General features: G+C 45.0%; 1 protein-coding gene across 1 annotated transcript in view; it reads left to right on the top strand.

Moving 5' to 3' along the window:
- Positions 1-14,685, top strand: part of ZNF804A (zinc finger protein 804A) — a 254,087-nt gene extending 239,402 nt beyond the window's left edge. The window contains exons 3-4 of the mRNA XM_044445186.1: positions 4,005-4,135; positions 11,391-14,685. Coding sequence (XP_044301121.1) covers positions 4,005-4,135; positions 11,391-14,667 — 3,408 coding nt within the window. The 3' untranslated portion in view covers positions 14,668-14,685. The remainder of the gene's footprint in view (positions 1-4,004; positions 4,136-11,390) is intronic.
- The last annotated feature ends 9,137 nt before the right edge of the window (positions 14,686-23,822 follow it).

Below are 23,822 nucleotides of genomic sequence, written 5' to 3'. Positions count from 1 at the left end.
GACTAATCACCTTGACCTAAAGCATCCTCTGTTAAATACACAGCATGCAGTTTACCTTCGCTTTCTGTTTTTAAACTTATTATTACATGACATTGTATTTATTTTCCACTTTTTTCCTCTTGTGAGGAACCCACATGTAGCTTGCTTAGCTCCATTTTATCTTCCCAACAACAACCCTCTGAGATAGGCTTGATTTAGATATAAGCTTGGGGGCCCTGATCAAGATTTAGAACACTGCACAGGGATAGGGGAGCTTTGAGCCTTTTCTTCTTGGCTGCTGGTTTTATTGAAATCCATCTAGACTAGGGACTAAAGCAACCAGAGCACATGGCATGGGAGGGAAGGTTTAGCCCTTCCCTTCTCAACCATAATACTGGGGGGGGGGGGGGGGGGGGGGACGACTGCTGCACATGAAATAGCAAGACTTATGCAAAACATAGCCTGCCTTTAGTACCAAAAGATTTTTATACCTCCTGCCATTATTTGTCCCACTCCTCACCACCCCCCACTCCACACCCACATTGTGGTATTGATCAGCAAGAGCCTTCCCACACTGGTTTAATTACGAGACCAGAAGCGAAACGCCTCAGATCTTTTTCTCTGCATAGAAACCTGCAGCTTCATTTGAAATTCCATCATTTGTGAAATGGGATGGTCCCCATAACTGTTAGACTGCCCCCCCACACACACACATCCACAAAATTGGCACCCCACAGGAAGGAAACATTGAAAGCCTCATTCCAGCAAATAGGGAAAATGGATAGCTGAAGCTGAAGCTGAAGCTGAACCTTCAGTGGTGCATTAAAAGGAAGAGAGTGACCTTCAAGAAATGTGAATTTAGGAACTTGCTGCTCTGAGGAGGGAAGGTCCAGTGGGAAGGAAATGTCTGTGGAGGGAAGAGCCCAGGAAATGCAGTACAGAGGACAACGTCCTGGCAAATACAAGATAAGGGTCATATTAGTAGGGAAGAAATGGAGTCTTCTGGGGATCTAAAGTCAAAACAGGAAGTTTAGGCAGGGTAGTAAGAGGAGTCTCTGATGAGAGCACAGAGGGGAGGCCAAGCATGGAGTAAATTGGTCTGGCCAGAACTGAGAGGAATGGAATGAAGAGTAAGGTCTACTGGGGATCTGAGAGTTGCAGAAAATGAGGTTCTCCCCAGCCCTGAATGTGGCTGCTAAAATGGAGAAAGCTTTAGAGGAAACCAGGAATGGATGTTTGTGTGAAAGGACTGTGAGCTCAGTTCTGGGACCGGAGACAAATAATTTCCCTGAGACATGTGTTCAAAGGCACCCTGTGCCTTGATCCTAGGGAGCGGGGGTGGTATGTCCTCTCACACAGGTACACACACATACACACACACAGTGAGGCACTGTTGTGCTACTTGGTGGACCTCAGAGACTTAGTCAAAGTCTGTCCACCTCTGAGCTCGGGAAAGGTTGAGACTAGCAGTGCCTAGAGAAAGGCCTTCTGCCTTTAGGGCATGTTAGGGCAAGGGACTGATGTGGCAGCTGGGCACTTTTCCAGATTGTGGCAGGGAATCTGGACGAGACAATGTGGCATCATCAGGCATGATCCCATAGGCTGCATGCTCACACTTGGGCACAGAGAGCAGGTCTTCAGAGGAAAGAAACACAGGGAGGAGCTTAGATCTGGAGGAAACTGGCACACTTTAAGATGTTGCTGTGAATTATATCCCTATGGAGGAAAATTACTAACTAGCATGACAATCACGCTATGGATCAAATGGAAGGCAAAACGTATTCTATGGCCACAAAATCGTATCTAGCGTTCTGTGTAATCAAGGGCTGGGTGACTCTGGGGGCTCTGGGGCCATTTTGTCCCCTGTGGACCATACGCAGTAGGAGTAGGGCACTGTCCATAGAGAACAATGGGTGAGGGACACCCCTGGTGAGCAGCCAAACATAAGTGGTAAACTCCTTAAGGCAACCTACAATGTCCAGTGCCCAGACCTTTCAGGCAAGATTTGTCTGTTTTAGGGCTCAGTTTGTCATTTGTGAACATGAATCTGTGGCAGACATTCGGACAGTTGAAGGTTTTCCACCCCTTCCATTAAGACAGAAAGCAAAAAATTCTGCTTCATTGGAGGAAAGTTAGAGAAAACCTGCTTCCCCCTTTTTTTTTTTTTTTTTTTTGCACAGATTTCAGGCTTGGGAATCATCTCTTTTCCTTTTTTTCTTTTTCTTTTGCAATCTTCCCTGTTTACTTCAACATTTGCCATAATATAATAAGCATAGATTTTAATTGAGTGCATGCTTGCCAACGCCCTCCCACTAATGCAGTTGGTAGTGATTCTGTGGCAACTCAGTGGGGAAGAACCACATTGCTGTTGTTGGCCATCAAGTAAATATTTGTTTTAAAGATTGTTCTTAATAAAGTAGCGTCATGTTTGATTGCTTCATCTGTCCATTTTCACGGCTTTGGTAGCATGTGTTTATCTTTCCAGATTGAAAATGTAATTGGTTTGAATTTTTGTTTGGATAAGGGTCAGATTGGAACGTTTGATCTCTGATTATCTTAATAGTGTGTCTGCATCTGAGTTATAGACCAAATGTGTTCTTCTCTCTTACTGTAATCTTTTTGCACCATTTGTTATCCTGTGTATGAGAAACTATTGTTGGCTTTTGATGTGTAGACTATGGCAAGGTCTATACAACTTTATTCTTGAAGATGTTTGTGCAGCCCTCCCCTCATCCTGTTGCAAAACAGTTCAGGATGTTGTTTGCTGTTATCAGTGCAGGATCTAATTATGGAGAGCCCTTGGGCAGTACCCGCTCTGTGGGCAAACATCTTCCTCACTGCCTTTATAGCCACTCGCTGTCGAGAGCAAGCAGGCAGCCAAAGTTACTGCCTCTCCGTCCCATGAGTACAGATGTCCTTCCAGGCCAGAGAAAGTGGCAGGTAAGCAAACCCCTTGGAAGGGATCAGAGCTCAGTGGTGGGACGCTGATCAGGATCACCAGATAGGATTGGGAAAGTTTCCAGCCTGAAACTCTTCCCATCACCGTCAGCTCTGGGCTTGATAGTGCCTTGGGCTGGCTGGCTTCCTTTGTTGCACAGTGCAATGGTGAAGCAGTGATGGGAAATGTAGTCAGTGAGCCTTGGTTGAGGTGTGAGCTCTTGGCACGTACACAGCCATTTGATGCTCAGCACTGCTAAATTTTGAAAGACTTTCCTTCTGGGCACCAGTGTCTCACTATGGGACTTCCAAATCAGCTAGGGATACATTTCATTATTGGTTTTTAACAAATATTTTGCTTATATTTTTTATTAGTGCATAAGGGTTTGTGTGGGTATGTTCTACTCTACTCTGTTTTATTCCTGATTGTTTTACTTTGCTTTTCTGTTTACACTGTAAGGTTGGAATCCTATACATATTTCTTGGGGGTAACTGGGCCTTATGGCCATATAGCTGTGTACAGGATTGCATTTTAAATTGCCTCGAATACCCAAAGGAGATGTACAAATAGATGGGAAAAAAGGAAAGACTGAACTTTAGATCTTCACATATGAATCATCTAGCTGAATAATTAATTTCAAACGGAGCATTTCTTCAGAGAAACTGATGCACAAGATGGACTTACTGTATAAGCCAGTGTGTTTTCTGAGCTAAACAATACCCACCCAAAAGAGGTGTATCTAGTTTCCCATGTATGATAATAATTTTGTGTCATTGTAAAGTAACAGTTCATTTTTACTACAGAAGAAGAATGCATTTTATTACCAAGATGCATAAGCAGTCACTGGAAAAAAATACAGTCAAGCTCCTTGGTAAATTGAACAAAATAGTAATGATAATGCTGTGGAAAATTCAGGTGCACCTGACAAACTGTATAAATAAACACATCAAATACTTTCTTGAGAACAGAAAGTAATTGTCTGTTAACAGCTTATTTCTTTGAGAATGAGCTCATGGAAGACCCCTCTCTTGGCATTTAATGTTTCTCTTTTCTTCTCTTTTTTCTTGCTTCCAATTATTTCTAATAGAGACTCAAGGAGCTAAAACAGAGGGAGTTTGCACGAAATGTAGCCTCAAAATCAAGAAAAGACGAAAGAAAACAAGAAAAAGCCCTTCAGCGCTTACACAAGTTAGCTGAACTCCGCAAAGAAGCCGCATGGTGAGTGAAAAGTTATTAAACGATATCTTGGATGACACATTGTGTCAGAGTAGCCGATTCCTATTAAGATCCAAAACCTGAACAAAGCTGATGCACTTTCACAGCACTCTCTAAACAGTATGCAGCAATTACGTTTGAAGAAATGCAAGTTTTAGGGTTATTAATTAATTAATTCATTCATTAATTTCACCAGGCATCCCATTTAAAATATATTCTTTACATGTTTCATGGCAATGAGAAACAGGAGGGATTATGCCAGTTGAATGAAGCCTGGCAGGAGAACCACGTGGGAGAAGGAGAGAATTTTCCAGCTAGATGCTTAGTCGCTGTGCCATCCCACAGCTTGCTTGATTCCATAGGCATGCAGCCAGAATTCACTCCGGGGGGTGGGAATGGAAGGAAGTGACTTTTGCTGAGTTCCACTTCCCCCTACAGGCCTTTGTACCGTCTGAAGATCCTCCCTCTGGAGCCATGGGGGTGGTGGAGACAGTCAGTAGTGGTGGCAAGATCAGCAAAATTCACCTGTCCGCCTCAGGCATGCTTTCACTTTCCACAGAGAGAATGAGCCCTTAGCTTTTTAGAGGGAGAGGTGTGGCCACAACCCAAAGCATTCTCATTCAGACGGGGTGCCATCCCACTGTAAAGGGCTTACAGAGTGGAAACGCCTCCTTGCTCACAAATGGCTCCATGGACCGTGCCATCACTCTTGCCTCCTTCACAGAATGTGTGGGAGGTGTGCATCTTTCTCACTTTCCCTTTGATCTGACTGCAGAGCATCTATTAAGGAAAGAAAGATGGTGCTTCCATACAGTGTCCTGAATAATGGTTTTTGGAGTCTTCCTTCTGGAAGTACCCATGTTGTCTAGAAGGCACCAGGCAAAAGGATGGAGCTCTGTAAAGAATAATAATAAGAAGAAGAATGTGAGCTCTCAGAAACCTGTAACACCTGATAGTCTTCCATGTCCAATAATGGGTACCAAAAATTATAAGATATTAGATAAGATGGATATACACACAATCATGTGTGCAGACAAAATTGTATTTGGGAAGCGTATACAGGGGAATGTATGACGGCACCTCATTCTGAGCCATGCATTGGCCTATCTAAGTAAATATTTCCTACTCTGATAATGGCTTTCCATAGATTCAAGTAAAGGACCTTCCCATCCCCTACTCCCTGAACATTTTTTAGAGGATTTGTTAGGGACTGAACCTGGGTGGTGTACTGTTCTTAATAACATTTTCACCTGAAATAGTTGCGTTCTGTTGTATTTTAAGGTATAGTTTTAGTAAGTTTTATTGATTCTATAAGCCACCTTTGAGGGCATTTTTGGTAGAATGCCTGGGTATGAATAAAACAAACAAATCTTGGACCTTCTGCATGGAAAGCATGCGCTCCATCACTGACTGGAAGCCATCACAATAACGAAGAGCATAGGTCAATGATGTATTACAGTCACAGGTCAATAACAGTGAACACAGATCGGATAAATTACATCATAAGTCTACAGATATAGTTACAAGGGAGACAAAGGGAAGTTCTTCCCAATTGTTACTGAGGATAAAAAGAATTTAACTACCTTTTCAGTAATGTGGAAAGAGTCCTCATGAAGACAGAAGGGTACCAGGGAGAATCAACCTCTCTCTGGGCTCCCTGGCACAAATTAAAGTAAGAAGAACAAGTCCAAGAGATTCTGTCTGATTCCACAGGACCAAAATCATTTGTCAAATGGAATCTTGTTAAATCTGCCATTTAGCAGAGCTGAGGGCAACAAGTTAAAATAAGTGTTATCCTGTGTCGTAGACAGCTTCAGTTCTGCCAAGATGAGGCTATGGCAATTCCAATATTTAAAAAATTACTTAAGGGCAGTGGAAAACAAACCTTTGCTACTGCAAATGATGTCTATTAATCTCTGGAGGTAATAGGAAACTGAGTCTTCTTTGGGCCACAATTGCCCAAACTGTGTGTGTGCTGACATGTGTGCTTTGGGAGCGGGGAACCAGCATAGGAACTGTGATATATATCAGATGCTCCCAAAGTAACAAGAGAGCAATAAGTGAATGGAAAGAGTGGAAACATTGGAAAAGTGGAAACACAACCACTGTACTGTAACTATGAGACGGATTGAGATGGGATGGAATGGGATGGGATTCCTCATAAAGGAAGCCACAGCCTTGTGTTTACAAGAGCTGAGGAGGGTTGTGACAGACAGGATATTTTGGTGGGCACTCATTCCTAGTATTGCCAAAAGTTGGAGATAATTTGATGGAATGTAACCCACTGCTACCCCCACTGTAAAGCCAAAATCCTTCAAAAGCATCTGTACATTGGTAAAAGTCATCAGGATCCAAGGGAAAGGGTTGCTACAGTATAAACTGCCATGTCCCTAAGATTGATATCAATCATTAAATAAGATCCCCCTTTTGCTTTCCCATCTCGCTCTCTTAGCCAATGAACTCTTAACTAAAACTGTTGCTTATTATTAAATTTCTATACCTCCACTTAGCTGTAAAAGGCTCTCAGGGTGGTTTACAACTAAAATACAAGATATATTAAAATGCAATAGTGCAAACATTTAAAAAAGAACAAACTCATATCAGCTACATGAGACAATAAACAGAGCAATTACAAAATTTAGAAGTTTCTAAAGTAATAACAATACAGAGGAAATAAAATTAAACCGATTCTTTATCATCACAAAACGTACAACTACAAACCATCCACCCAGCTGGCCAACAGGCAGCTTCCCAGGCCCAACCAGGTACCAGCCAGGCACTAAATGGGTACCAACAGGTGTGAGATTGAAAGGGGACTCTAGAATATACAGACTGACATAAGAAACCTCACTGCATCCCTTGCTGGTACTCTGTTCCTTGCGCCTTTGCACCGGCAATGGTTCACCAACTTGCATGAAAACACAGTATATTTTTGAAATATTTTGAAAACTTTTATCAGAGTTTAAAGAAAAGAAGTACCAGCAAAACAAAGTCAAACGTCCTTTTACATCAAGCAATATCAGTTGCTGTCAGAAATAATCCATAGTATAGAAATTGCACATTGGAGGACATCTTATGGCCACTGATCTTTGTTGCCCTTCAGATGTGCAAAGAGTTTTGCAACCTCAGTTTTACAACTGAGACTTGTCCACACATTGAATAGCATCCATTGCATCATTACAAATTATAGCACTGTCTAAAGCAGCAGAGCCTATGGGAATGAGGCAGTATATAAATATTAAGACAAACAAACAAACAAAATGGATAAGATGTCATTTTGCTTCTACAGTGTTGGTGGGCAACAGGTTATATAGCAATGGATGAGCAATTCGTTTCGGTCTGTGTATCTTCCTTCCTTCCTTCCTTCCTTCCTTCCTTCCTTCCTTCCTTCCTTCTTTTCCTTTTGGAAGAAATCACCTAGCAACCCCTAGACACTAATACAATCTGCAGCTGATGTCTGCACATTTCTGCGCATGGAGTGGAATCTGTGCAACAAAAAAATGCATTCACAAAAGTAGCACAGTTGAAACATGTCCACGACACATGTGCACTTCTAAAAATGTGCATGCACACACTTTAATCTATAGGAGAAATGACATCTCTTTCACCATTATGCACAGCCAACACACATTTGGGGAAATGCACACGGCAAGGCACATGGATCTTCAGGAAAACTGCAAAGCAGCAGGGCTTGCTTGGGATAGAGTTGTGAATAAGAATGGGCTTGAAGGCGGGCTATGGACGGCCACCCTGTGCTTGAGGATCGCTGACTTGCACATCCCCAGTGTGTGATGCTTGAAACTTTATCTCATGGGAAAAACACCACAATATGGTGTGCTTATTTTGCAATTTTTTTTCCATGATGAATATGTCTTGTGAATGGGCCCTCCAGTGATGTGATCTATGGCTTAAACTGTCATGCAAATCTATTCTGAGATTTACCACATTGATTGGATGTTGCAGTCCTCCAGGATAGAGTGAATTTTATGTTCCAACACCAGAAGAAATACTGACAAGCAATAAAGGCACTGTTAAAATCCAAGATTTTACCAATATTCAAAAATCAAAATATATCTGAGAACTGTAATTGCATGCATTTAGGTCATGAAGCTTTAGTGATGGTGCCCTTGATCTGCCTACTTTCATTCAGCTTTTAGCAGTTGCTGTTTTTCCTTTTATGGGTTAGCAACTAATTCTGATATATTGACATAGCCGCCCAGTGAGTATACGACTGACTTGGGACATGAATGGATTTGCTCCCAAACTGTCTCCAAAATCCTGACTGTTTTAACAGCAAATGGTATTTCCCTCAATAGATCAGGTTGATTGTGGGGGTTTCATGCTACCTGTTGTGGAGTGGTACAGCTCACTTGCTTGAACTCTCTGCATGTATCTTTTCTAGCCTTTATTTCTTTTCTTCTACTCACCTCTGACTGCACCCCATCCTCCCATTCTTCCCTAATCCGGATGATGCCTGGAATATTTGCATAGAAAAGAATTAATGGGAGAAGGCAAAATGGGTGACCTTCAAGTCCTCTTTTCCACCCAAGACTCTGACTGTGAATCTCAAACTATTTAAAACCCCAAATTATTTAGCCCTGTAGGTTTCTGTACAGTGGAATCATTTTAAATCCAAGAACTCTGATTTAGCATGTTGTGGGCCGGGGTGCACACGACTCGTTCTTCCTCTGCTCCTCAGGCCTTTGTAACCTTTAAATAACTCACAGCCAGAGGCCCATCTCCAACTCCCCATGCTGTGCTAATGATCACATTACACCTAATGGTATATTTATTAATGGTGGTGCTTCAGAGAGGGTGAAGGACAATGGATCAGCCTCTGTGTATACCTATCTGAAATTGCTAGCTTGGATCCCTGGGGTACTGCATACATTTGGATGCTGCTATAAATGTTTTTCTGAAATACGGCTGAAGAGCTCTACATGCTACATCAGAGGAAAGGCAAACCTGTCTGGTGGATGGTAGTTGTGCTCCGAGAGTAACTATTTAAAATGACTGCAGGGGGTTCCATACTTATCTTCCCCCGACAGCTCAACACACATCATGTGTCAAATCAGATGCGTTTAGAAGCATTCCAAAATTGCTAACACAACATGTGCCACTGAGATGTAGTTAAAATGGCAGAGGAGAGGGCTGGCGATCCCTGGAAGGGGGCATGTGTGGTATACATGAGCCTCTGAGGGTAGTGCTGCTCTGTGGAACCAGCCCAGGAGTGATGCCTCCAGGTGGGGACCTTAGACGTTCCACCAGTTTGCACGTCAAGCACATTGATGGAACAAACATGGAGGCCACCTTTCCGGCCAAGTATCAGTCATGGAAAAAAGCCCTGGGCTCACACACATTTCCTTCACTGAACCTTCCAGTCATTTCCTTCACGTGGCATCTCCATTGCTTTCATTGGGGGCATGAATATGGGGAGCTTGTGCTACAGAAATACTTTCTATGTGAGGCTGCCCTTGAAGCAAGTTCAGAAGCTTGTGCAAAGTGTGGCAGCCAGACTAAGAACTGGGACCAGGTGGTCCAAACAATGGCACTGGTTCTGTCTCACCTGCACTGGCTGCAGTTATGCTTTGAAGCTTGATTCAAGGTGCTGGCTTTACCCTTCAAATCACTTTTTTTGCTTGGGGCTGCTTCTAACCACCATGTGTGCGGGCTCCACACTCCCCATCTAAGGCCTTCCTTCTAATGCCATCTCTCGGGGAGACTCAGCCAGTGGCACAAAGAGGAGGACCTGCTCTGTGGCAGCCCCCAAATTATGGAATGATTTCCCCACTCAGGCCTGTCTGGTGCTAACCTTACTATCTTTTCAGTGCCTGGTGAAGACCTCCCTCTTTGCCAACTCCAAATAGCACACAGGGTGAGAGGGATCGCTTGCTGTCATTTAACAGGCCCAGCAGTGTGAACTGGTATTAGTCGTTAGGCCATTAAAATGTAGTTTAAATTTTTAAGCCCATGTTATGATGTTTTCTTGCTTCAATCAGATATGCTATTTTATTATATTTATGAGCTGTTGTTCCCTGCCCAGAGAGCTTCATCTTTTTGATGATACAGAAAAAATAACAATAATAGCAACAGCCACCTGCCAAGGTCCTTGCTTCAACAGGGCCCCCACTGCCAGACCCTCTGTAGGCTTCCGGTGTGCTGCATCTTCTCCTGGCTGTTGCTGCTTGGCCTCTCTAGCAAGCAGCGACTGACGTGAGGGGAAGCATCAGCAGCACCTCCTTCCTACAGGAGTCCAACCCTTCCTTTCTTGCCCCAGGCTCCAAGGTACCAGCCGGTTCATTACGATGCAGATCTAAATTGCCGCTTCACAGCTAACAAGGCAATGCGACTCCAAAAGCTCCTTAGCAAGGTGAACAATAGCCTCTGCTCATGTAAAGAGTGAATGAGAGTAGAACGCAAGCTGGAACTTCTCCCCAGTCCCCCCCTTTATTCACGCTGTAGGCTTCACCCTTAGGGTGGTTCCTGTTGGTGAAGAGCTAGCTGGCGAGACCAACGCAAGCCCTCTAAAACTGGGTAGCTCATCTCTCCTGACTCCTGGAGTCAGGGCAGGGCAAGGCAATGGCTCCATCTCCTCTCCTGCGTCTCTTCCCATCTCTTCCAAAGTGTGTCTGCCCTGATGGCCTGACTGGGAAACTGTGGGCCTTGATGGGGCTTCAAAGGCTTCTGTCCCCTTTGATTCTCCCGGCCCCGCATTCCCTTTGTCAATGCATCCTCCCCTCCAGAGTCCAATGACACAGGCCCTTGGAAGGTTGGCGACTCCCTGCCCCGCTCACAAAAGTTCCCTTTCGCTCTTTGTTGGGCAGCTGTGCCCAGAGGAGGACACACGAATAGAAAGTCACAATAGCAGAGAGGAAGAAGTGGACCCACTCAGGAAGGTCAACCCTGAGGACTTCTTGCTCGAGGGCCTCCCAAGCTGGCCCTGTTCAGGAACAGGGCAGGAACAGGGCAGGCCACGGCAGAAACTACTCCAGTAGCCCTTGTGTAGGAACCAGAACTCACTTGAACTGGGGGAAAGTTTGCAACCAGGGTTTGCACACAAAGTGCTTGCAAGACATGCCAATGCTCGGCTCTTCTTTGCATGTAAAATGCCAAGATTATGCTGGAGATTTTCAAAGGAACTCTTGCTGCTGCCCTGTGAGCTTTGAATTTCAGATGTCTCCAAAGTCTCTCTCTTTTGCTTTCACTTTTAGCAAGTTCATTTATTTATTTGTTTGTTTGTTCGCTTGCTTTCTTTCAGCGCCCCTGGGAGCGGCCCGATGTTCAGATCCACAACAGTTACCATCCGAGATAACTTTAATGACATCTCTCAATGTGCTCTCCTTGACTCTGCTCAAAAGGAGCAAGAATTTAACCTCGCCATGTTGCACAGCTCAAAGGCTGCTGGCAACCTCACATCTGTTGCTTCCTTGTCACCAGACTCTGCCAATAACTGTATGCCTGAAGTCAAAAAGCATGGGGAGCAAATGCAGGGCCTGCACGGACATAAAGTGGGTTTCTCGTTTGCCTTTCCTAAGAAAGCAGCTGTCAAGCTAGAATCGTCAGCAGCTGCTTTCTATGAATATAACGATGAAACGGCAGCTGATCATGGGCTTAGCCGAAGAAGTCGATTTGTTCCTGGGCCTTGTAGCCTTCAGGTTTCATCTGCTGAAGAAATAGCATTGTGTTCTGAGGAGAAGATGGCTTCCGTCGCTCCACTCATGGAAAAACCTGCCACCCAAACAGAATCTACCCCAATACAGGACTCAATGGAACTAGCCAGTGAGGAGAATATGACACAGGAGGTCACAGAGTTAACACTCCCTATGTCTCATTCAAAAGAGTCTGCATTTGGTGATTTGGATTGCATCCATGTGGATTCAGCAGCCTGGGTGGATGAGACACTGTCCAGCGTTCCCCTTGGAAATCAAGCCCTCCCTGCCAAAAGCCATAGTGAAGAACATATGGGGAATGAATGTACAGGGCCCCCTGTGGATGAGGAATGTTTATCACAGCACACTCCTTGGGAAGAGAATGACCAGAATATTGGCAGTGATTCACCCACCACTGAAGCTGAAATTAAAAAAGGCACATCTGATGGGCCGATTCCTGCAACTCCAGAAGGGCAAATGATAGCTTTGCCTTGGAAACCAAATTCACAAAAAAGACCATGCGAGGCATTTGTTCCTGTGCTTAACAAACATGGATCAACCATTCTCCAGTGGCCATCTGAAATGTTAATTTACACCAACACAGAGCCCTCTATTTCATACAGCTGTAATCCTTTGTGTTTTGACTTCAGGTCATCAAGACCAAACGAATGCTTGGAGAAAAATAAACCACAGTCAAATATGCCTAGTTATTTCTGTAAGGCTGAATCTAGCCAGGGCTTGGTTTTAGATCATGCAGATGACTCTCTTTCAGGGAACGCTGATTGTAAAACTGACACCAATATGCAACCGTGCCACAATGCCGCAGTGGATGTATCCTTAGCAGAGAGTTCTGTTCCTGAAAAAACCCAAGATGAATATGGATTGGATACCTTGTGGACAACTGAAAACAAAGAAAAATCCCATAATCCCCCCAAATGTATACAAAAGCACTCATTTGACAATGAGCAACCAAACAAAGTCTGGATCAAAAGGACTCATGAAAAGTGGTTTCACAGAAGTGCCAAGAGGAAAAGGAGGCGAAAGCTGTGCCATCACCATTATGACAAAATAACTGAGGACAATGCTGATCTCCCTCCAGTAGCTGAACCACAAAATCATTGTGGTGTTGACAGTAAACACCAGGAATTTTCTACTGATCTGGAACAAGAGGTAGGTGAGGATGGATCAGGAAATTCCATTGTGGAATTATTACCGCAGAGATCAGAAGATCCTGGGGTTGAGAACTCTGTAGCCAAATCTACAGCCAAACAGGTCCATCAGAACGAATGTTCACACACAGTGTGGAATACAAAAGATGACAGAGACTGTTGTGTCAACTCCAATCATCTGGGGAGAAGGAACAAGCCAATATCTCCCCAACAATCAAATAAACCAGGACTGAATTCTGCAAGTTGGAACTCAGTTTACACAAGAGCATATTGTAGCTGGAGTACCCAAAGATCTAGCAGTAGCCCAGAACATAAACATATAGGCTATTATCCGGATGAAAAATGCACAAATCAAACACAACCCATCAAGAGAGCCTCTAATTCAGATGAGCCAGAGAGATCGCACAGAAAACGAAGGTATCATACGCACTCCTGCTCATCAGATGGAAGTTCAAATGCACAGACCTGTTTCTCAGAAGAGAATTCCAGACAAACGCATCACTTAGCAGTATCACGTAAACCTAAAAGGAAACGAAGGAGAAAGAGAACAAGGCTTCGTTGTATGTTTACAGAGAGGGCACCAAAGAGGAGCAGGAGTGTCGGCTCCCCAAAAGAGGTCTCCACAGCTGACCATTTTCCCAAACCACCCGCTGAGGAAAACACAGAACCAACTAAAACCTCCTCTACCACAGATTATGCAACTAATATAGAAAAAGTAATGCAGACAGCAGAAAGCCAAACAGCTCCACAATCTGAACACGTACTTTCATTAGAAAATATCCAAGGATCAAAGTGTTCTGTTACAGAGAATACTCCCTATCCGGAAGAATTTACATATTCAGCTTCCCCAGCTACTGAACAGAGTGTTCTGGCCACCATGAAGCCCAGGAAGGTGCTGGCAGAGGCAGAAAAACACGAGAATGTGGATGTTCCTGAAATCCAGGCTCCTAGTAAGGTGCCCAGCCTTGAAAGAAACCTGGAGCCACCTCCCCCTAAAGCATTTCTGTGCCATTATGAAGTGGCTGAGAACAGACCGCCAGAAAAGCTGCACCCGTCAGCCAACGAGTGGCTGAGGTATAACCCGAGTCTATTCACTGCCCCGCCTCCTTTGCCCTTCAAAGAAGCACATCTCAACGGCCATGCTTTCTTGACCACAGAGCAAATACTTGCCCCGTTCGCCTTGCCTGAGCACACGCTGCTCTTGCCCCCGGAAAACCACGACAAATTCAAAGATCTGCCGTGTGAGGCCTACCACCAGATCATCCAACAAAACATGCTGGCTGGCAAAGTGAAGCTGGCCTTTCCCCCGGCCGCCATCCAGCCCACCCACAATGGCCCTCTGCAGCCCCTGCCTTTGCCGCAGCCGCAGTGTTCTACCTCCGTCACCACCATCCATCACACTGTTTTGCAGCAGCACGCAGCTGCGGCTGCGGCGGCAGCAGCCACCGCCGCCACGACGTTTAAGGTCCTGCAGCCACACCAGCAGTTTCTCTCCCAAGTCCCAGCAATTTCGCGGACACCTTTACCTCATCTGTCAGTCGGTCCAAGACTCTGTCCTGCTGGCCACGCGGCCATCGTTGCCCCGCCTCAGTTCCCGCTCCTTCCAGCCTCGGTCCTCCACCCGAGCCATTTGGCTTTCCCGCCTTTGCCACACACACTGTTCCCTTCCCTCCTGTCCCCGCACCCAGCGGTCATCCCTTTGCAGCCGCTCTTCTAGGCCTCCCGCTGAGCAGGGAAAGTGGACGGGTGAGTCTTAAACTGCGGAGACACCAGCTCCGTTCCTCGGAGATTAGGCCAAATCGCTCTACCGATGGACCAAGAGGAAGAGGTTGCGAAGGCCTCCAGAGCTGGGAACTGTTTGCTCTTGGCCTAACAATGCAAATATTGATGTGTAAAGTGCAGGTTTGTAATTAAAAATAAAAGCACTGAATAGTCTAATATTAATACAAGAAGATAATGTCTTAAAATATGTTACCGTGTATATAAAATATATTTATAGTACTGTAAGTTATGTTGTAAAGTATGCTCCTGGGTTGTTTTTTTAATTATATTTGTGTATTTGCACCTAAGTAATGTTTAGACAGAGCTGATGCACTATGTTTTGTACAACATTCCTTATAGAACCATAAATATAGTGAGAAAATCTCTCTTGCAATAATTTCTGTTTGTTTGTTATGGATCTAATCATATTCTTAAACATTACTTACTGTTGGCCTCATGAAGAGTTGGTTCCTGTCATTTAAATAGGAAGCTCCGCTGTGCCTGGGTGATCCAGTTCCCAGCATTCCCTGATACTTCTTCAAAGCTGAGCCTTAAGGGGAGCCCTCTTGCCGAGAGGAGGACAGAGGGTAATGGCTCTGACTACATGAAGCAGCTTGATGCAGTGGAGACAAACGTGGCCCATTTGCAGGGTGCCCGAAATGACTGGCTTGCGGGAGAAAAAGCATTCTGAAGAAAAGGAGACATGAGGAATTGCTTCCATATGCTTTTCCAGCAGCCACTGGTTCGTGTACCTCCTTTGCATGGCTGCCTAAACTTCCTTACAAAGCTCAAAGAGCCAGAGGGGCAAACATGAAGCCCTACACCGCCTGTTCGTGCGTTCTTGTAGGGGTGTGGGGCTGGAGGCCCTGGTGTGAAGCCCAGGCTGTTTGGGGCCCCCAGATGAGGAAAAGCATGCCATTGCTTTGTATCCCAACCAGGGCGGCTTCCGTGGTTCGCATCCACTCCATTGCCATCTCCCATGAGGTGGGTTAGGCTAAGAGCGAGTGAGCAGCCCAAAGTCATCCAGTGAGTTTCACGGCTGAGTGGGGATTTGAACCCAGATCTCTTGAGCCCCGATCCAACACTCTCACCACCACACCACACTGGGTCTCACCAATCATTGGGTGTTTTCCTGGGTATCATGCTGCTTTCCACATTCCGGGGTCGCAGTGTCTCTCCTAAGGTGTATTTGCTGGTAGTAACACCTTTCTGTTCAAATATCGTGGAGCAGGGGCTGCTTTTTTGCCCCTGCCTTTTGCCTTGGGTGCCTTTGGGTGCAGCTGGCTTACGTGTAGATGTTCCCCATCCTTTCTTGCCTCCCACAAGCATCTCCAGCATGGAGCTTGGCCCTGCTTTATGGCATCCCAAGGAGCCGACCAGTGCCGCTGCTGCCAGGCGCACCCATCAACGCATCCCACATCAAACACCCAGCTGCTCGTGAGCTGGAGATGCTTCCCATGACTGTCCCTGCATTTTTTTCTCCTGGCTGCTTATTCAGAAGTGTGATGCCCTTGCAGCATTTCTGATTTGCCTGTGAACCAGTGATATGGAACGACAAGGGGAAGTCAAGGAGAGATCAGGTGTGCATCCCAGCCTGTTACAGCAGCGGGGAGACCATTCACTACCGGGATGCCATTTTTGACATATTCCTGTAGGGTGTATAGTGCGTGTGGTCCCACATGTCAACTCTGAGGCCATGAAGGGGATGGAAGGAAGGTGGCTGGGTAAAGTAAAGTTTCTCCTGGGATCGACAACTGAGTGCCCTCTGTAGGTGTTTAGACTACTGCTCCCATAATCCCTGGCCATTGGGCATCCTGGCTGGGTTTCTGTGGGTTTTGAGCATACCAGGTGTCAGCCTTTAGTAGCAAGACGCAACGAAGGAAGAGGTGAGTAGGCAGTGCGGGACGGACCTCCATGGAAGCAGTGGTCCTCCGTGGACCAGCATTTCAGTAGGAAAAGAAAACGCAGTAAGTTCGTGCTGCCTTTGCTGGGGGAGAAGAAGGGAGCAGTGCAGGTTCTGTTGGAGGAGAGCTTCCTTATTGCTTGGCTGCCTCTTTGTGTGCTCGCTTGCCAGGAGAAGACAAGTGAGAAGGTACGGAGATGCTGGTTGTGACAGGCTAGTTGGGACTGTCGATTCATGCAGACCTCCAGCAGCATACAAATGTGCGGAACGCCTAGGGCTGCTCCGCATGGCCAGCGCAATATCAAGCGATTTGTGTGTGTGAGTTGCGCAGCATAGACACAACACTGCCACATTTTCCTTGCGCTGCAGGCACGATGCTTTCCAGCACAATCAAGTGAGAGACACACCTGAGATGGAGGAAAGATGAATTCTGCTCACAGTTTACTATATTTTGCACTTGGCAAAATGGCCTTCTCAAATCCTGCAATGGAATTCTTGAATCAAAGCAAACTAAAATGAATATTTTTGTGCAAATAGAGTTGAACAGGAATTTGTGTTTGGAAAATGTCTTGCAAATATCCCTAATCTAAAAAAAAGAAACAAAACAAAACCCACACATACATGTCTGAAAAAATACATCTGTGCATTGAATTTCTCATGCTTTAAAAAAAAAAATTCCAGGCCTCAGACAAAGTGATCACATGAATGGCAATATTTTCAGAGATCAGGATGAGCTAAACTTAAGAATGGAAAATGATAGATTTGTCCATTTCTAGTGCATGTGAGAACCAACCCTAAAACATGTCTATATAGAAGGGGAAGAATGATGCTACCACCATCAACAAAGAGGCCAAATGCTGCAGATTTTCCCTCAGATAAATTTGCTCTTCATAATTTTCAAGCAGATTTTTCCCCATCTCACACCATGGACACTGTAGAAAAGCTTGACCTGCTGCCTCGTCTTTCGGGGAAAAGGGAAAGACACATATGATAGTTGCCTGGCAAAAGCCCAACACCAGGGATGAGGGAGAAAGTCAGTCGTTTCACTTTTGAACCAATACATGGACGAAACCTTAGTCAGCCAATACAATTCACACTTCTCTGAATGATGTGATAGATTTCTCCAGTTAAACATACATATAAAATGTGCATCTTAATAAAGATTTGCACAAAATGCATGTTTTAGTAGAGATAACAAAAAATGCATGAGGAAAATAGCCTGCAAGAAGTGACTATGAAGCAACATTACACACAGAGAAATGGGTGAACACAAATGTGTGTGGATTTTCCTGCAAAACAAAACAGACAGACAAAAAAGCAATGTTCAGAATGAACCCAATGTAAGCCTGGGAAAAACGGAGAAACCAAAACCGACAGAATCATTCATTCCTATAAATCAACACATACCTCTTGGAATTGCAGGTTAAGCAATATCTAGCTAACAACTAGCTCCTGAGCCTGCCCAGATTTCAGTACCAGGGGCAAAGCTAAAGGGTAATGACAGTGACGAAACCTGGTGACAGAGGCCGAAGCCCCGCCATGGGTGGAAAGCTCTCTTGCTGTGGACCTTCCATGCATTCTTGCCAATAACCACAATATTCTGGTACTGAGTTGGCATTAAAATCAGATGGTGAGTCACGGACTAAATGTTCAAACATGTGATCAAATATTTTAGTATTTAATTTGGGAAGGCAAAGCATCTGATTTATATTATTTAAAAAGAGCTTTACTGATTATACAAGATTTTTTATTCGTAGCAATCTGACTGACAGTGCAAAGCTATGCTGAAGTAAGTCTGTTGACCTAGCTGGAGTTTATTTCCAAAATAAGTGGGGACAGGACTGCTGCTGGAATTTAGTTTTGACCAACTACATCATTGCAGAGACGCTAACTGTATGTCACCTTATTTTCTCTTCCATTGTTATTTTTATTATTATATTGCATCTATATCCACTTGCAGGGAACCTAAGGCAGTTTGCAAGGTCTTTTTATCTTCACAACAACAACCCTGTGAGGTAGGTGAGGGTTAGAGGGAGTGACTGGCCCAAAGCCATCCAGTGAGCTTCATGGCCAAGTGGGGACTGGAAGCCAGCTCTCCCAGGACCCCATCCAGCAAACCACATTGGCTCCGCACAAGCAGACGTCTAAGCATTTTCACTCCGAATCATGCTGCCATCGTTTAGCAGGGAATTTGATGCTGGGTGGCTGGGTGGAAGCGAAGTTGCCATTTCCTGAAGTCACCTGGGTCCATGGAATTAATTAATCTTCTGATTGCAATGATAAACCTAAATGAGGTTATGGATTTTGTTAGATTGCTTCCCATTCCCAAAACAGCTATGCAGGGAAATGATGGAAAAGTTAATATGTTCGATCCCACCGAGAAATGTGAGGATTCCCCCTCCCCTCCCCTCCCCAGCCTTCTTCCCTGACCTTGGAAAGGAGCAACCTGATCTGAGCACAGACATTCAGGGGCTGAATCGTTTCTCAGGCAATGCTGAATAATACAATAAGGCCGACGAATGGGATTTGTACTAGCACTGAGAAGCATATTCATAGTCTCGTGACAGAGCTCATCAGGAGGAACTTGACTTGTCACAAACTGTAACCTCCACATACCAGGAGGTGGAACGCAACCACTGTCTAGCTCTCACCGCAAGAGAATAATCTGGTTGAGAACTTCCCTGCAGCCGCAGCTTGTCTGACGATGGCCTGAACAGCTTGGTAGCTGCTATGCCAAATTTGCCCACCAGCTAGGGGTGTGTGAGGAATCCATTTGGGGGTGAGGGTCTGGCAGATTCCCTGGACTCAGCTCCCTGGACCCCAGCCCTCTTCCTCACAGCCACGAGCCCGGCTTCCTGGGAATGCCCTGAACATGTGTGTGGGCACCAGCCAGGAATTAATTCCGCCCTGCAAGAATGCTGAGCAAGCAGCCATCCTCCTCTGCAGCCGTCGTTTGAGCTGTACATGCTGCAGAGGGTTGCCAGCTACGCAACTGGAGTGTCCTTGGACTCTCCCCCTCCCCGCAAGCAGCTATGCCTGCGCTTGGAAAGCACACCGTGTTTGGCAGTCTCAGCTGGGCAAACCCAGGCCACACTAGACAAACCGTGGGTCACTGTGTTTGGGCCACTCACCTTGGCACTTTGGCTTGATCGTGAGAGCTTAGAGCAGCCTTCTCTCACATGGCACCCTCCAGGTATTTTTGGACTTCAGCTCTCATCAGCCCCAGCCAGCATGGCCAGTGGACAAAGATGGGAGCTACAGCTCAAACCATGTATCATGTCTGTTTGCACGATTCTTGCGAAATTCAGGGGAGCAGGTTGCATGCAGCAGCAACACGTGCATGCAACTCGTATGCGAACACAGCCAGTGGAGACATGGAGGCACGGAAGTGTTCGCAAGCCCAGGCCTCTCTTGCATGCACTGAGTCTGTTTGCATTCAGAACCTCTGGAAATGCGTATGCTTACTCCCTGTTCAATATGCATTAATGGCAATAACCCAGCCCCAAACAGCTTGAGGAATCAACTCCTGGGATCAATAGATATTCTTACGATGAAGAAATTCTCTTGCTAATGCTCTTGCTGTGACTGACGTGCACAGTTCAAGTTTTTCAACTTTCCCAAAGTATTTATAGACTTGCATGCATTCAATAAAGCAAGACAGTTCTGCACACAGGCTTAAGAGCTAAAAAGACAGAACAAGAAAAGAAAAAGGGTGAGAAGGGTAGAGGAAAAATCTATTCCTGGCATTTGCATATCAGAAAATACCTAAAGATGTCTGAAGGTTACAAGGTGCCTTCATTTCATTTGTATACCTTGCGACAAAGCATCTTTAACCAATAATGTATTAGAGCACCTTGCTTTGAATATTTTAGGCAAATTGGCTTCCCTTGCCTTGATAACTCCATGTCGGTAGTTTGTCTAAGCTGTGCTTTTGCCCAATGCCTTTTAATGAAGGTCTGAATAGCATTCCATTCGACTGCTTCTGTAGTTGGTCATTTGCCTTGCCACAGATCCTTATATCCTACAAGCTGCTTGTTATTGTTTGTCCCTGTATCATCCAAGTTTTCAATATCAGGCAGCCCCCTTCCAGCCTCACCCATAATAAAATTCAAAGACACTTTTCATTTTACACTAAATAGCATTATGCTAAAAAGGAGAGAGGTTCTAGAAATGTTAGTGTAAAAGTGATCATCAGTGTAAAAGTCTTGATCAGCACCAGAAACTTGGGCAGGGGTTCTCTTGGAAACTGCATCTCATCATTCAATTACTACAGCCCAGTTAGTCGTCTCACCCACCTCTTTTGCTCAGTCCGCTCTGGATGGACTGGACATTTTAGCCCATGCAGATTCTTTTGGGATTCCCTACCCTCAACCCAGAACCACCTGTTGTCAGCCAGATGATGTGAGGAATTCCCTGACCACCATTAGTTTCTCCTTTAGAACAATAGCACTGACCCGATACTCGCAGTGATGGGGAAGGAGTGCTCCATGGGCTTTCCAGCTCTGAGACGCCTGGAAGCACAGCTTAATTCTTCAAGGTACACCTGATGCCCTGATCATGATATACAGTGTGGGCCTGCTTCAAATCATGTAGGAACCCATTTTGTTGCTATAGATTGTCTCAGCAATCTGTACAGAGAAGGATAGCATTCAATGCGTATTATGTATGTTCCCCACTGTATGGTTTTATCATCTTATTTTAACTATTTTTATTGAATTAAGAAGGCAATTTTTATAAACAGGTTGTGTATACAATGTCATTAATTGTATAATAAATTAGCGTGACTTGCTATACAGTATGTATATAAACATTTTGTAGAGCATTCTGGTTTTATGAAAATGCAACTAGTGCTTAAATATTTTTTCCTAATCATTTTCAGTCTTCCCCTCCCACTTTTTCTTCTTCTTTTTTGCTCTCGCTATACTTTATAAAAAAATAATGCTCTCTCTCCTTTGTTAACCAGTGACACCTGTCAAGTTTCTTAAAATTTAGATTTGCAAATAAGTCCTGGGCTTTTTTGTACTTTAAATTGTAAAAAATAAATGGTATCACCTGTACAAATGCTTAGGGTTTTATATTCAGTCTTCAGTGCTGAGACATCAAAATCATTTTCTACTCCGTTTTGCAGTTATAGATCATCACCATCATAACCCGACCACAAACCAAGCTTTTACCTGGACTGCTGTCCAGGGTTTCCTGGCAGCAGCCACACATCGTTGCTTCTATGGCCAGTAGTGGAAGCATTTCAAAACCTTCTGGATCAATTAGAAAAGCTGAGAATGTCTTTTGCATGTGCAACACAGTTTGGACATCTTAAGCCACTTTAGATCTGCTCATTGGTCTAGATTGTTGTCTCACTCTGCCTCTCAGACGTCCAACGGATGGGACTGAGCTTTAAATAAGAGCTTCCAAGGAGAGTTGCGACCATCTAAGATGCGTATCTGTAGCACGTGCTTGGTCACACAGCAATGATGTCCCCCATGTTTTCCATCATTAAACGATCATTCCAGTGAGCAGGTGCATCTCATGCACCACCCACCTGCAGCAGAGGCTTTCTTACCACGGTTCACATGCTATGGTTACAAGGGGTGTTCATTCTAAGAGTGAGGACCCCGTGCAATTATTTTTGGTCTTGATGTGAGCAGTAGCATGACCAGTGGACCCCAAGTGCCTAGTCTCATGTGCATATGATTCACAAGACAGCTGCCTCATCAAGGGATGAATGGGCCAGCACAGATCGCATGAGGGCCACCATCGCCGTCATGAGCGAAGTGCACCCAGAGCAGCTGACAACTCAGCTGAGAACAAGAAAGCATCTCAACACATCCGTTTTGATAGGGTATCATCTCAAGAAGCTGCAGCCCGCACACTCCATCTCACCTGCACTGACATGATAATGCTCGAGATTAATTACAAAATAGACAAAGGCCATGCCTATGACATAAAATCAATCCTTACTTTTTTACCAGACATGTGCAAGCCAGAGGCAAATAAATGAATAATAAACCCTTAACAGACCACGCAAGATGTAAGTGGTACTAAAATGGCAACAGCCTGCAGCAGCTGCTGTCTCCTGTGCTCCGCTCGCTCGTCCTGGTGCAGTTCCAGGGGTCCCAAAGAGACCAGGGTGGTGGTGATCCATCTCTTCCTCTGTGTTCTGGATGTTTCTGCCGCTTCTGGGGGAGCTGCTCTTCCAGATATAAGCCTGGCCAACCTGGAAGCCAGTGGGGCTCAGATTCCAGAAGGCACCATGCTCCAGCTTCACATCTGGTTGGAGTCACCAGGGATCAGATGGGTGAGGGTGCGGAGTTTCTTTCCCCACGTGCTGGATGATCCTCTGGAGGTAGGTTCACTCCTGCCAGAGCATCTCTTCACTTGCAAGGGCATCTCATCAGGGGATATCCAGGTCTTCCTGAGATGGGCCCAGGATAAACAGAAGGCACAGACTGCCTTAAAGAGAGGGCCAACAGTCATTTCCACAAGGACGATGGACAATTAACATGCCACTGCCATTTAATTCTTAACCTTTCAATGATGGATCCATTTCAAAGGAGCCATCTGAATTTCAGCTTGGATTCCAGGTTTTGCATAGGCATTTTTATTTTTGCATCCTTCTCTCTCATAGCACATTTCCCCATCGCTGAAGGTATTTTCTCCTAGCATGTCCTCCAATCTATCCTTGTCAAAAAGCAGTCACGATAATGACAGGCAAAGCGAATACAGTTTGCCTGAAACAAAGACTGTTTTTCTCTCTGGAGAAATCATTCAACAGAAGTATACTTCAGTGTACAAAGTAAGAATTTCAGCCTCTTAGTCATTGTATGAAACCAGACTGCGATACCCTCTTCTGTGCAAATTGTTCTTCCCAACTCTCCCCCAATCTGAAAGTGAAAAAGGAAATCTTTTAATTTAGCAACACTGCTCTACATCTGCCTGCAGGCCATGTTGCAAAGGTCTTACTTTGAAAATTAGGTCTAAGCACTGCTGCAATTTGCCAGAATCTGTTCATAAATGTTGCAGCCATTTTGAAAGCCGTGTTAGATAACAAAACGGAATGGATTCAGCGTGCTGAGAGAGCTGGCAAATTTCATTGGCAGGTTCAAACCTCCTGAAGCCGCCTTACCCTTGAGATGCCAAGCAAGGGTGTTGCAGATCCCAACTTTCTCCCACCTGCACAGATGCAGCCTGTGTCTTCCTCCTCCAAGCTC

The sequence above is a fragment of the Varanus komodoensis genome, unplaced genomic scaffold, assembly GCF_004798865.1.
Source record: "Varanus komodoensis strain SLA01 unplaced genomic scaffold, ASM479886v1 scaffold47, whole genome shotgun sequence".
Taxonomy (NCBI): Eukaryota; Metazoa; Chordata; class Lepidosauria; order Squamata; family Varanidae; genus Varanus; species Varanus komodoensis.
Note: the sequence above shows the minus strand (reverse complement) of the source record. Positions and strands in the feature narration are given on the sequence as shown.